Below are 14717 nucleotides of genomic sequence, written 5' to 3' on the forward strand. Positions count from 1 at the left end.
GTGTGTGTGCGCGTGTGTACATGTGTACGTGTGTGCTTGTTTTCCCATTCTGTAACATTTAAATCGTTATGTGTACGTGTGTGTGTGTGTGTGCGTGTGTGTGTGTTCACCACTGCTATTGAAGCTCTGCAGGGCAGACTGTGTCTTCTTCTTAAACTCCTCAGAGGACAGGATCAGCCCACTCTTCATCATGTCTTTGTGCTTCTTCAACATGATGTCACTGTCAATCACAACCTGCTGGAACCACACCCACTCTGAATTCAGAGCCTCCAGCAACTCCAACACCTACAGAGACGGAAAGAAAGAGTGAGAGAGAAAGAAACTCTAAGAGCGCTGAGTCAAATAAAAGCACAGTCAAATATGGAACGGAGGTAAGAGATGAAAGTGTATTTAGAAGACAATTTGACTGGGACACCAGAGGGAGTGTGCGTGTGTGTGTGTGTGTGTGCGGCGCGACACTCACAGCGGGGTCGACGGCAACCTCATATTTCTCTAGGATGGCAAACTGCTCGTGGATGGGCGGAATCTGACTTTCTATCTTACTCAGATCTGCCTGGAGAGTTTCCAGAAGTTTTAGACTCTCTCCCAACTCTGGGAGAGTCTGAGGAGGCTGAGACACCCTGAAAACACACACACACACATACAGTCAATAACTCTATGCATATGGTAAATATTTAATGCATACCGAATGATACAGATGCTCTGATTCAAAACTTACTGAACTGCCTACCAATGTAACTTTTTAGTATATATTGCTGTGGAGCTGATAAGGAATTCTAAGCGAAATGCTAAATGTTAAATGCTAAAATTTAAACTATTAAATGATTACATTGAAAACAGAAATTTAAGGATTAGCTCACTTCCAGAACAAACAATTATAGATAATATACTCTGATATACATGTCATCCAAGATGTTCATGTATTTCTTTCTTCAGTTGTAAAGTAATTATGTTTTTTAAAGGAAAACAATTCAGGAATTTTCTCCATATAGTGGACTTCAATGGTCCCTGTGAGTTTGAACTTCCAAAATGTAGTTTAAATGCAGCTTCAAAGGGCTTTAAATATCCCAGCTGAGGAAGAAGGGTCTTATCTAGCAAAACGATTGGTTATTTTCTTGAAAAAAATGACAATTTTTATACTTTTTACCCTCAAATGCTCATCTTTCCTAGCTCTGCAATGCGCATGCATTGGGTTGAAGACAGTTAGGGTATGTCAAAAAAATCCCATCTTATTTTCTCCTCCAACTTCAAAATCATTCTACATTGCTGCAGAGGTACCGACCCAGTATTTACAAAGTGAACATGCAAAGAAAATCAAATGCCCTTAAAAAAAAGGTAAAACAGCAATGTAGGACAATTTTGAATTTGAAGGAGAAAATGAGATGGGAGTTTTTCGACCTACCTTAACTGTCTTGAACTGAACGCATGTGCATCACAGAGATGGACAAGACGAGCATTTGTGGCTAAAAAGGGTATAAATATTCATTTATTTAAGAAAACGATCAATGGTTTCGCTAGACAAGACTCTTCTTCCTCGGCTGGGATCATTTAGAGCCCTCTGAAGCAGCATTTAAACTGCATTTTGGAAGTCCACTATATCCAGAAACTTCCTGGAATGTTTTCCTCAACAAACATAATTTCTTTAAAGACATGAACATCTTGGATGACAACGGGGGTGAGTAAATTATCAGTAAATTTTTGTTCTGTAAGTGAAATAATTGTTTAAAAAATACTGGTAATTCAAAATATTAATTAACAACTATAACAGTATGTCAATGATCCTAAAATAACACTGGCTCATGTCGCTAGTTGATAGAACTGTTTATGAGAGTGTCAGGCCATTAGCTTAGCAACATGCTAATGCCAGACTCTATTGGAATCAACAGAGAGGTTTGTCGAGTCTCTTATGCTCTTCACGTGAGGGGTGTTAATTGCTGTGGCATGCATGAGTGACCATTAAAAGGGTCGCTGCCCATGAAGAGCGTTTCAAATCGGTCACTTATGAGGTTTCATTTCAGTTACGATCCCAGCTGCTTATATAGAGAGCAGACAGCGAGGCAGGATTTTGTAACAGAGCTCTCTCACACACCTGAGTGCGTTTTCCTGCAGGAAGCTGTGCAATTCCTTTAGTTTGGCACTGGCCATAAGGCTGAGCAGCTGTGTGAACTTGCTCTGCCACTCGTTACAATGTTGCAACAGAGAGAATTTGAGCGGAGAACAGTCCAGCAACACAAACTGCAGACTTAACACTGTCTCCTCCTTCTGGACGTTATTCGCCACCTCTGTGTATCTGCACAAAAAGAGAGAGAGCATAAACGAAGCGGATACTTCTCATGAAACATCTTGAAACACAGCACTTTAAAAATGTATATGTGACCCTGAACCACAAAACCAGTCATAAGAGTCCATTTTTTTGAAATTGAGATTTATGCATCATCTGAAAGCTGATAAATAAGCTTTTAATTTTCTTTACAATAGGACAATATTTGGCCGAGATACAACTATTTAAAAATCTGAAATCTGAGGGTGCAAAAAAATCGAAATATTGAGAAAATCGCCTTTAAAGTTGTCCAAATGAAGTTCTTAGCAATGCATATTATTAATCAAAAATTAAGTTTTGATATATTTACAGTAGGAAATTTACAAAATATCTTCATGGAACATGATCTTTACTTAATATCCTAGAAAAATCAATAATTTTGACCCATACAATGTATTGTTGGCTATTGCTACAAATGTACCTTTGCTACCTGAGACTGGTTTTGTGGTCCAGAGTCACATTTATAAAAAAATCTATTATGTAAAACTTAACATAAGAGATGTGCTCCTTTTTTAACAAAGATTAGCAATCATTTAATATCTTATTTTAGCTTCTTTTTTTACTGCAATGAGTCCTGATACACAATAAAGATTGTTTGGTGTTGTGTAACAACACTTTTGCAAATAAAGATGTGTTTTCTCATGATAAATCTGCAACTGGAGTTCAAACGAGTTTAAAGATGGACATATGGATGCTTGTCTCAATTTTTTCTTCCTAAGAATGTTGTAATTGTATCTGTACTTCATGTTCTCTACATGTATGTCATGTCTATGTATTCTTATTACTGCTACTGAAACATTTTAAACGATTTTAATTATTACTAATGGGCACTAAATTACTTTTGTTTAAATTGATCTGTAAGATAATAAGATAATGTAATTTGATTATGTTTTTTTGCTCCCTCATAATGGCTACCCTATTAATAGCAATTTAATTTGTCATCTCAGTACTACAACATACCTACTGTAAATGAAATTAGTTTTTCAAAGTGTTTAGCATCATTAACCATATTCGTTTAAAATAAAATGTGTCTGCGCATTCATTAACTGATGTGTAAAAACTTTAGACATTAACAGGGGCGGTAGGGAAGCACACAAGTGTCCTTCCAGCATGCACAAGGTCATTAATGCACAAGCACACACAAAGTCTGTGTCTTACTGGCACTGCACACACTCTGATCCACACTCAACCATTCATTGTTGACATGATAACGATTTGGCGAGTGCAGATCAAATCTATAGGGAAGAGATGTTGACCCTGCCCTCAGGACTGGCACCTCTGTGCTACAAAGACGTCAATAGTCTAAAAGGCCATCACATTGTTCTCACGTGACCTCAACCACACCGTTCTGGTGTGCTATCACGACTCATGCATTTTAAATGAAAAGAGATGCATGTATGAGGTTGAGAAAACATGGTGAATCCTTCAGTGGATTTGTTTACTAAAGAAACTTTTATTTTACTAGTAGCACTGCAGTGCAAATAATTCATATGCTCACTAGATCTTACAGGGCATACTTTTTAGACCACTAATTTTGCTACTAAAAGAGAATGTACTGTAAGAGAACTACAGACCTGGCTATGTCAGCGTCGAAGGAGGTTACTGTAGGGTTGAGCCGCTGATAGCGCTGTATAAAGCCGTCTTTTTCGATTTCCCAGATCTCTCTGTGTTTGTCCCAAGTCTTCAGGTAGGTCTGCAGGTAAGATGCATTAGTCACCATACCTGCAGCTATGGCTCCTTGGATCTTACAGATCTCTTCATCTTGCTCTGAAACAGAAAAAGAGGAAGGAAGTGAGAGGAACACAGAAAGCATTTTTGATGCCAAACAACTTTGATTGCTTTAAGCAAAACTGATGTGAATAGATTTTTTACTTAAAATAAAAACCCTGTCATCATTTAGTCAACTATGTTTCATTCACTTCCTTTTTTCAGTGGAACACAAAAGGAGGATTTTGTATGAGAAGAATGGATCCATACAATTCTTCATGATTTCTCCTTTTGTGTTCCACTGAAGAAAGCTATATAGGTTTGGAATGACACAAAGGTGAGTAGACAGGAATATAAAGAGGGCATAAATGGCAAATGTAGGGGGGATATGGCAAATGAGATAGACGGAGGATGTACCGATGATGATGTGGATGGGTTTTCGCTGCGAGTGCTGGCGGGTCAGCAGGTCTGGCAGACGTTTGAACCCTGAGATTGTTTTGATGAGCTGAGAGCTAATGCTGTTCACTATGTGAGCCAGTTTCTGGAGAGAAGGAGAGAAATCCACCTGGACAAATAAACACAAACACACAGTGGGAAAAGATTTTCAAGGTCAGAATCGTTATATTAATTTCATAAAAGCTAGGGCTGCCAAATGATTACAACAATTACATGGTAACAATTTTGGAATTTAGTTATTTACACTATAGTTTAAAAGTTTGGAGTCTTTTATTCAGCAAGGATGCATTAAATTGACTAAAAGTGACAGTAAAGATATTTGTAATGTTGCAAAGATTTCTATGTTGAAAACAGTGTTCTTTGAATATGAAGAGTTCATTTGCAAAAACAGATAACTCTGTTTTTAAAAATGTTCAAAAATCATGTTTTTTCATTGTGCATTCCAGTTAATCTCAATCAAACTGCAGCTGGGTTATTTTGATAAAGTAAAACAAACTAAAATAAATAATTAACACAATAAAACATAGTAAAAAAAAAAAGATAACATCATAAAAAACATGATTTTGGAAAATGTAAAAAAAAATTCATGATCTGTTTTTGCAAATACACTCTTCATATGTATATTCAAAGAGCCATGAAAAATGTTTCTGCATATAAACATGAGCATATCATTTCTGAAAGATCATGTGACAATAAAAACTGGAGTACACCCTATAGACCCTATAGAGGAAAAAATTACATTTTAAAAAAATATATTAAAGTATTTTGAATTGTAAATACTTTGTTTTTGCTGTATTTTTGGCTAAATAAACCTCCCTCAAACTTTTAGTGTACTTTTTTATTGTAGTGAACATTAAGACAGCTTTAAAGAAAAACAAAAAACATATAAATTATTAAACCACAAATGCAAATGATATGTTAACAAGGACTGCATTATTTTTTAATTTTAATAGCCAAAAAATATTTTATCTGTTCTCATGTGGCGTTTCATCACAGAAGTATGTAAATGTTACCACTCTGGCTCTGCTAATGTAAAGTTTTCAAATACTGTCTCAGAATATTTTTTTATTTTTATTGCTGAAATATCACAGAATCCTGATTTTGCTAGTTTGTCCAGTGCCTTGTGGTTTCCGTGACCGTTTATAATTGTCACCGTGAGAGCTGGAAAAGGTGTGTCGCAGCAACTATTGTACCAGCGTGAATTCGGTTGTCGATCAGCCTGACGGATATTCGTTTCGCTCTCGGTGTGAACAGACCATTCATCAATGATTTGTTTTGCTTATTCATTTTGCATTCAGTGTGAAAGGGCCTTTAATGGTGTGTCCTGAGCTAGCATTAATGCATTTCCCTTCCCTCTGGCACTTAGAGCGCTTTGCCTCAGGCAGTCTGTCTCCGAAGACCAATGCAACCACTGTCCCTAAAATACACTCAATTAAGTCACACTAACGTTTCTGCTTTTTCTTTCTCACTGTGTTTAGCTGACTAAGCATCATGGGACATTACCCATAGGCCTTAGTCCAAATATACCTCTGTAGAGCTGAGCAGTAGAGTAGACTGCTGAATAACGCAGCAGTGCTGCCACAGCTGTGATTTATAGAGGTTGCCGTGTTCTGAATGCCCTCTGCTTGATGTATGATAGTGTCTTTATGCTGTATGTAAAACACATGGCCAGCAGCTCTCCGTGACCAACACAACGATTCGCACTGACACAGTGTTTTTTTTAGGTATACTTTTGCCTTGAAATCACAGAGGGTATGTTTTTGATGTCTAAATGTGAGTTACGGGTCACCTCGTCACGTAAACAATGGTATCAATGGCTGCTGCATTACTAGATTTGACAAAGAGAGAGTTTCTGTGTGTACCTGAGCAGGAGATCGAGGAGTCTGTTGTGTCAGCACCACTTCTACTCTGAATAAAGGGTTTGGGGATGTCTTGCCATCTCCATTGATGGCTTTAGAGAGTTCCTGCAGTGAACGCTTTATATTCACACGAAACGCCTCCTCAACCATTCGGTCCATCTTCTCCATGTATGATACCCAATGCTGTTGCACCTGAAAACACACACAGATATTGAAGTCATTGGAAAGTCCTTACCATGACCTCAAGCCACCTTGGGTTGTGCATTGTGCTGTTTTTACACTAACAATACTCCATAAAGGGGTAGTTCCCTGTTGAAAAAAACAGCATGTGCTGGTTAGGTATGTTTTGAAGCATGGCTGCTGGTTTGAGCTGCTTTAGGCTGGTCATGAGCTGGTTTAAGATGGTCCTTAGCTGGTCATGTGCTGGTGGACCGGCTTAGGACCAGCACATGACCAGCTTAAACCAACTCACGACCAGCGAAGGACCATCTTTAACCAGCTCAAACCAGCAGCCATGATTCAAAACATACCTAACCAGCATATGCTGGATTTTTCAACAGGGTTCAGCCAAAAGTTCATTGTCTGTATGTTCCTGTTCGAATAAGTAAGGCTGGCCAAAAAATTGCAAGTCATCCTCTCTGTCGGCATCTTCAGACATGTTTTATGTACAAAGAGTGTCTTCCTTGTCAGAACGTTGTGGTACTCTTGTGAATGGTTGAGTAGTAGGTTGAACCACTGATGTCACATAGACTACTTTAACAATGTCATTACTACCTTTCTGGGCCTTGAACGTGGTAGTTGTGTTACTGTCTATGTAGGGTCAGAAAACTCCTGGATTTCATCAAAAATATCTTAATTTGTGTTCCAAAAGATGAACAAAGCACTTACAGAGTTAGATTGACATGAGCGTAAGTAAGTAATGACAGAACTGTTATTTTTGGGTAAAGGTGAGGTAAAATTATTGCTTATTGTTTTAGTAGAAAAGATCCTAAGACACAACAAACAGACAGTCCAACCTCTGGGCCATCCAGGTGGAAGGTCCCGTAGACTCTGGCCAGGTTTTTGATGATGTCCTGGTGAGCGTTCTGCAGTCGGAGCAGCTGGCTATGCTGATGACTCTGCTGATCCTCCTGAAACTCCAGGTCTCCGTAGACCATCTTGCCATCCACACGCACCAAAAGCAGCTCACTAATCTGCTCACAGAGCTTAGAGGCGGCTAGGTTAGCTGCCTTATACTCATCCACCATTAACTGCACCTGTGGGAGGGATGAGAGATCAAAATCAGAGAAAGCAGAAAAACAAAGAGAGAGCGCAAATGTTAATCCCAAAACACACAGCTTAGTAAACTGTAAGATTTGATCATCTCCTTTTGTAAACAAAGCATCTCTACACAGCAATTCAGTAGCAAGCTGTCTCAAGGTCAAATGCTAAGTTCCTGGATGGTTTACATTAACAAATGTTCTAATGCATACTGCAGACAAAATTGCCAAAGTACATACTTATATTTCTCTTGCTATATAACCTTTTCCTGACATTGTTGCGCCAGTATTTAAATGAGCTACCACTTTACTGGTCTTGCATCATTCCAAAGTCTCTAAGCTATAGTGAAACAATATTTTAGCTTTACATATGGGAGCACATGTTTTTTACCTGTAGCGAGGAGCAACACTCAGGTAGTTTTGACTAACTGCTCTGAGAGTAGTTACAGCACAAAGCAACCATTAAAAGCTCAGGTGCTCCTCCATTAGGCTGTCCCACCTAATGACCAAATTAATGAGGAAAACTAATTGCACTGAGGAAAAAAAATGCAAAGACTAGATATTTGTAACCCTGCACTGCAAAACCAGTCATAAGGGGCCATTTTTGAAATGGAGTTTTATAAATAAGCTTTCCATTGATGTATGGTTTGTTAGGATAGGACAATATTTGGCTGAGATACAACTATTTGAAAATCTGGAATCTGAGGGTGCAAAAAAAATAATAATTTTAGAAAATTGCCTTTAGTTGTCTAGTTCTTAGCCATGCATATTACATCATTATTACATCAATCAAAAATTAAGTTTTTATATATTTACGGAAGGAAATTACAAAATATCTTCATGGAACATGATCTTTATCCTAAAGATAAATATAGCTGCAAGCAGCAATTATGGGACCAAGCATTAGGCAAGCAAGCATCAGACCAACTGAAGCAATCAGTAATTAAAGCCATTTTAAGATGATTTTAGTCAAAATGGGTGAAAAGTCAGAAAAACAACCACTAATAATTTGATTTAATAGGTTTTCACTTTTGACCAATAGGTGGTACTGTTATCAAATCAATGTGGTGTGTTCAGTGTGAGGTGACAATGACACACACAAAGTTTGGTGTCAATATGTCAAAGCTTTGCAGAGATACAGCCTCAGAGTCATTTTGACATCATGCCTAAAATTTGTTGCGGCACTGTATGAATACAGTTTCATCTATCGACATGAAATCCATAAATTTTTGTCAGCACAGTCTGAAGATGATATGCCTCAATTTTGGGGAAAATCGGATGCACAGTCTAGGGCGAGTTTGAAAAAGTATGTTTGAAATTTCATAATTAATGGTTAATGAATGATTTATCACTCTTGACCAATAGGTGCCACTGTTACCAAATTGATGTGCAATTTTGGCATAACTGGTATTGATGTTCTCGGCATGACCCAAGGAGTATATTGAGACCAGTTTTGTTATAATTGGCCAATTTATTAAATGCTATTAGCATTTTTTGGAATTTCTTTATAGCTTTTGACCACAAGGTGGCACTGTCCCCATACTTTTTGAGTATTGTCAGGGCATGGTGCTTAAGGCACATACCGCGTTTCGAAATGATACGCCATTGCGTTTGTAAAATATAGCTTTTTATGATAAAATTCAAAATGGGCCAAACCATTCAGAAGTTATAAGCAAAAATTGACATTTTCCTTATCTCCTGACCACTAGGTGGCACAGCACCAAAACAATGCAGGTAGCCTCAGGTAATGCTTGTTATAACACACACCAAGTTTGGTCTCAATAAGCCAAACAGTTCATATCAATTTTTGTGTGCTCTTCGTCAAATTGCTCTCACATTATTCGAGAACAGTTTGACTAATCAACTTTAATTCCATAACGTTTTGTCAGAATGGTCTCAAATTGATCTGAGCCAATTTTGGTGAAAATCAGACAAACCGTCTTAGGACAAGTTAAAAAAAGTAGTTTTTTGAACTATTAAAAATAGCAAAAAAACTAAACCTTACAATTTTAAATCTCTTTGACTCAGCATGAGCCAAGGAATTAGAGGAAAAAAAAAAATATTTTAGACCTAATGCTTCAAAAGTTATTAGCATAAAATTAGTGAAATTTTGGACAAGTGGTGGCGCTAGAGAGTTTGAGTTAGAGACTTCAAACAGGCAATGGTTAATGTTGAGATTGTCCTCTATCAGTGTGCTAAATTTCAAAACTTTCTTGCGAGCGGTTCTATGGGCTTCACACCTTCGGTACTTCGCCACTTATAATTTGGACCTATACAATGTATTTTTGGTTATTGCTACAAATATACCCGTGCTACTTAAGGCTGATTTTGTGGTCCAGGGTCACAATTACGTTTTAGCTGAAAGAAAAGAAAAGAAAAGAAAAGAAAAGAAAAGAAAAGAAAAGAAAAGAAAAGAAAAGAATGAGTGTGAGAGGAATGTTGTGGGAGAAGGATGGAAAACACATTCAAACAGAGCAGCAGGGGTTTTCCAGCAGGATTTTCCAGCTCATGTCTCCCTCTCTCACTCTCCTACAGAAATAGAGTATCTGATTTCAACCTATCCCTGTGCTTAAAATTAAAGGAGGCAGTTCTTATCCACAAAGCATCAGGCTTTCTCATCCAACAGCTCCCTATTCAATCTGTGGAGGGCAGCGTTGCTGAGACGTTTCTGAGAGTTCGCACAGAGGTTCTCAGAAGCATCTTACATGCCGCATAATCTCACTCTTCCTTCCAGCTCTGGATCCAACTCGTCTCATGACTTTTTCATGGGATGAAACGTGTCACATGAAATAAGCCTCAAAGGGGAGGATTACTCTATGTGCACGAGTGTGTAGAATGTATACTTGCATTTCTAAGTGTGTGTGGGTGTGTGTAAGCTCAGATGTGTCGTGTTCTCCACACTTCTCCATTACCACTGAAGCTCTTGCCAGCTCTGTTTTGGGCTCGAAGGATGTCTGACATTGACTCTGACGTGAACCTGATCTCTCCCTCCCAGCTCTCTCCAGCAAGTGAGAGAGAGAACCAGGCACAGTGGCGGCATGAACGAGGCTGGCTGCCTTTTATTGTGAACGCTGGGGCTGTTTATACTGAGAGATGCCTGTGTGGCCTTTATTAAAGTAGATGGGGCATTCTGCTTGCACGCCTTTGTGTATGTGTATGTGTGTGTGTGTGTGTGTCTTTACCACATGGCTAAAGGGCACTGCCAGTGCTTTAATATCATATTGCCTTGTACAATGTAGGAGTGATGGACAGCCAGCAGAGGAAGTGAATAGATTTCACAATTGCTCTCCACTGAGTCGCACCTCCATTCTCAGTAAAGCCTGCTGCCTTATTCTTGCATTACAAAAGCAATATCGGCCAGCAAAAAGGACACGGCTGTATCGGAACAAAACAAGAGCAAAGCCTTCTGTTCTCGAATAACCATAGCTAGGGTACAAAATTAACTTTTTTTGCTACACCTGCCAATAGTGAGTGACTTGAGGAAATTTACTAGCCATAAATATTTCTTACCTGCCATGAAGATGTATTCTACACTAGATCTTATTGAAAAATACACTACCACTCAAAAAGAAAGAAAAGAACTGAATACTTTTATTCAGCAAAGATGCACTGAACTGATTAAAAGTGACAGTAAACACTCAAAGGTCCACTGAAGTTCTGTGAAACACACAGCGTTATTCTATTTGTTCATGTAATTTCAACTGAAACAGGAAGACAGGATGGGACATATCCAGCAGTCCCGCCCCCTTTTTTAAATAGCCAATAGCGTTTTGTTTATATCACAGCTTGGGTCAGAGCCGCTGAGCTGGGTAAAGTTGTATTTGACAGCCACAATCTCATCCATATTGCATTATTTTCTCAGTAAATTAGAATGTCGTGGAAAAGTTCATTTATTTCAGTAATTCAACTCATTGTGAAACTCGTGTATTAAATAAATTCAGTGCACACAGACTGAAGTAGTTTAAGTCTTTGGTTCTTTTAATTGTGATGATTTTGGCTCACATTTAACAAAAACCTACCAATTCACTATCTCAACAAATTAGAATACTTCATAAGACCAATAAAACATTTTAGTGAATTGTTGGCCTTCTGGAAAGTATGTTCATTTACTGTAAATGTACTCAATACTTGGTAGGGGCTCCTTTTGCTTTAATTACTGCCTCAATTCGGCATGGCATGGAGGTAATCAGTCTGTGTGTAATGCCACGCCAGCAGAGGGAGCCCTTACCCATGGACTGACTGTTACCACTCCCTCTGCTGCTTCTATGGTTACTTCCTGTTTGGCAGCCATATAAGGAGGGCAATGCCAAACAGGAAGTTGTGAAGTATTGTTTTGCCTGTGTGGACTCTACCAAGCGTTTTCCCTGTTTTCATTGCCTTGTTCCATGGTTATTGTTTTGTTTCTTAGTCCTAGTTTTTGCCTTGTTTCATTGCCTTGTTTATTTGTTACTTTGGACTGCTCACTGGTATTTTGACCTTCTGCCTGTTTTCTGGATTATGCTATTGTTTTGCCTTGGATATCACTGTTTGTTTGGAGATCGACCCTGCCTGTCTGACTACGTTGTGTTCAATAAGGCTCGCAACCTGGATCTATCACGCTTCTGATGAGTCCCGTTACAGTCCCGTTTTTTGGTCTTTTGTTTCTCATTTTCCTCTTGACAATAGATTCTCTATGGGTTTCAGGTCTGGTGAGTTTGCTGGCCAGTCAAGCACACCAACACCATGGTCATTTAACCAACTTTTGGTGCTTTTGGCAGTGTGGGCAGGTGCCAATCCTGCTGGAAAATGAAATCAGCATCTTTAAAAAGCTGGTCAGCAGAAGGAAGCATGAAGTGCTCTAAAATTTCTTGGTAAACGGGTGCAGTGACTTTGTTTTTCAAAAAACACAATGGACCAACACCAGCAGATGACATGGCACCCCAAATCATCACAGACTGTGGAAACTTAACACTGGACTTCAAGCAACTTGGGCGATGAGCTTCTCCACCCGTCCTCCAGACTCTAGGACCTTGGTTTCCAAATGAAATACAAAACTTGCTTTCATCTAAAAAATCCATTTCTTCTTCTCTTTAGCCCGGGTAACACGCCTCTGACGTTGTCTGTGGTTCAGGAGTGGCTTAACAAGAGGAATACGACAACTGTAGCCAAGTTCCTTGACACATCTGTGAGTGGTGGCTCTTGATGCCTTGACCCCAGCCTCAGTCCATTCCTTGTGAAGTTCATCCAAATTCTTTAATTGATTTTGCTTGACAAGCCTCTTAAGGCTGCGGTTCTCTTAGTTGGTTGTGCATCTTTTTCTTACACACCTTTGCCCAGTTGCATAAAGCACCTTAAGTGTAATTTTCCCTTAAGATCGCCCTTATGTTTCCCTTACACTTAAGGGCGTTGCATAAAATATCCCTTAAATGTCACTTAAGGGTTTGTTTAGTTGAAACGTCATAGACCCTTAGAATTTCTATTAAGTATCCCTTAAACCCCTTTAAGTGTTGCATAAAGCCCCTTAGCTGTCATTTCCCTAAGTATAACATAAGGTATGGAAAATGTCACCTTAAGTGTTAAACAGCGCGCTGATTCAATCCACGATCGTCCTCTTTATATGTTAAACAGATTAATTTAGGCATTTATTCACATACAACCATTGATTAAATTACATTCACACATAATACCTCAAACAAGAGTCCGTCACACACGAGAACAAATTCATATTCGATATTTTATTCCTGTATTTTCCTACGTATTACCTGGAGATAACTTAAAAAACACACATAAACCGTATATTGTCGCAATCGTGTGTTTATTGTGTTTACGTTTCAGTTTAGCTGCAGCGATTACTGCTGTATTCCATCATAACACTTCTATGAGTCCGGATTGGACTTTCAGCGCAAGAGCGCCCTCCGGCTTCGAGTATGAATGAAACATACGCTTCATAATGTTCACATCGCCTCGGAAACTCAATAAAATGATTTTTCAGAATTTTTCGTTTTGAGTGAATTATCAGTTTGAGTTTCCGTCTCGCTTGGTCCTTCTCGTTTATATTTGGTTTATATTTTGTTCTCCTTATCCGTGTTATACTGTTTTCTGTGAAAACTTACACCACTATCTGCATTACAAAATAACGTGTCCATAGCAACAATAGATTTTTTTAACGGCAAACCTTGAATCGCTGTCGTAAAACACTTAACGGTTTCCCTTTAGTAAGGGAAGTGTTTAAGGGATTAAATGCAACACCCTTAAATCATCCCCTTAGGTAAGGGGAAATCATGCCTTAAGTTTCATACTTAAGGGAAAAACTTAAGGTCCTTTATGCAACCGGGCACTTTTCCTTCCACTCAACTTTGTTAACATGCTTAGATACAGCACTCTGTGAACAGCCAGCTTCTTTGGCAATGAATGTTTGTGGCTTACAATCTCTTTATGAAGGGTGTCAATGATTGTCTTCTGGACAACTGTCAGATCAGCAGTCCAAACTGAGAGACCATTTTGAAGGCTCAGGAAACCTTTGCAGGTGTTTTGAGTTGATTAGCTAATTGGCATGTCACCATATTCTAATATGTTGAGATAGTGAATTGGTGGGTTTTTGTTAAATGTGAGCCAAAATCATCACAATTAAAAGAAACAAAGACTTAGACTACTTCAGTCTGTGTGCATTGAATTTATTTAATACATGAGTTTTACAATTTGAGGAATATTCTAGGAAGAATATTCTGAGGAAGATTCTAGAGAGCATTTGACTGGACAGAAAGTTTGACGAGAAGCTGAAGTGCAGGGTGATGATCCATATTGGCGGAAGTTAAAGACTGTACGTTTTGAATGCTTATATCTTCTAAATAAGAATTTTGTCATGGTTTTGGGGCACACTAGCTTACAGATAACCTTAAGGCTAACATATTCATACTAAAAGCCAAAAAACGTACATTTGTATTGCATGGGGACTTTAAATTGTTTGCAAAAATTATTCTGCATTGAATTTGACTGTATTATTGTTTAATTAAATGCCTCGATGAGTCTTCTTTCAAAAACATAAAAAGAAAATCTTACAGACCCTAGTGGCACTATTGTTATTCCTATAAAAATGGGATTTATATAGTTGATTTTGTTCTTCATATTTCCTTTTGG

At 38.4% G+C, this 14717-nt stretch overlaps 1 protein-coding gene across 1 annotated transcript in view; it reads right to left on the bottom strand.

Annotated features, from left to right (window-relative positions):
* The window catches only part of dnah2 (dynein, axonemal, heavy chain 2), a 179045-nt gene that overhangs the window by 121141 nt on the left and 43187 nt on the right, over positions 1-14717 (bottom strand). The window contains exons 17-23 of the mRNA XM_051115409.1: positions 7359-7598; positions 6346-6534; positions 4445-4592; positions 3895-4087; positions 2090-2290; positions 464-620; positions 111-285 (exon numbers count right to left, since the gene is read on the bottom strand). Coding sequence (XP_050971366.1) covers positions 111-285; positions 464-620; positions 2090-2290; positions 3895-4087; positions 4445-4592; positions 6346-6534; positions 7359-7598 — 1303 coding nt within the window. The remainder of the gene's footprint in view (positions 1-110; positions 286-463; positions 621-2089; positions 2291-3894; positions 4088-4444; positions 4593-6345; positions 6535-7358; positions 7599-14717) is intronic.

Source organism: Labeo rohita, chromosome 7, assembly GCF_022985175.1.
Source record: "Labeo rohita strain BAU-BD-2019 chromosome 7, IGBB_LRoh.1.0, whole genome shotgun sequence".
NCBI lineage: Eukaryota > Metazoa > Chordata > Actinopteri > Cypriniformes > Cyprinidae > Labeo > Labeo rohita.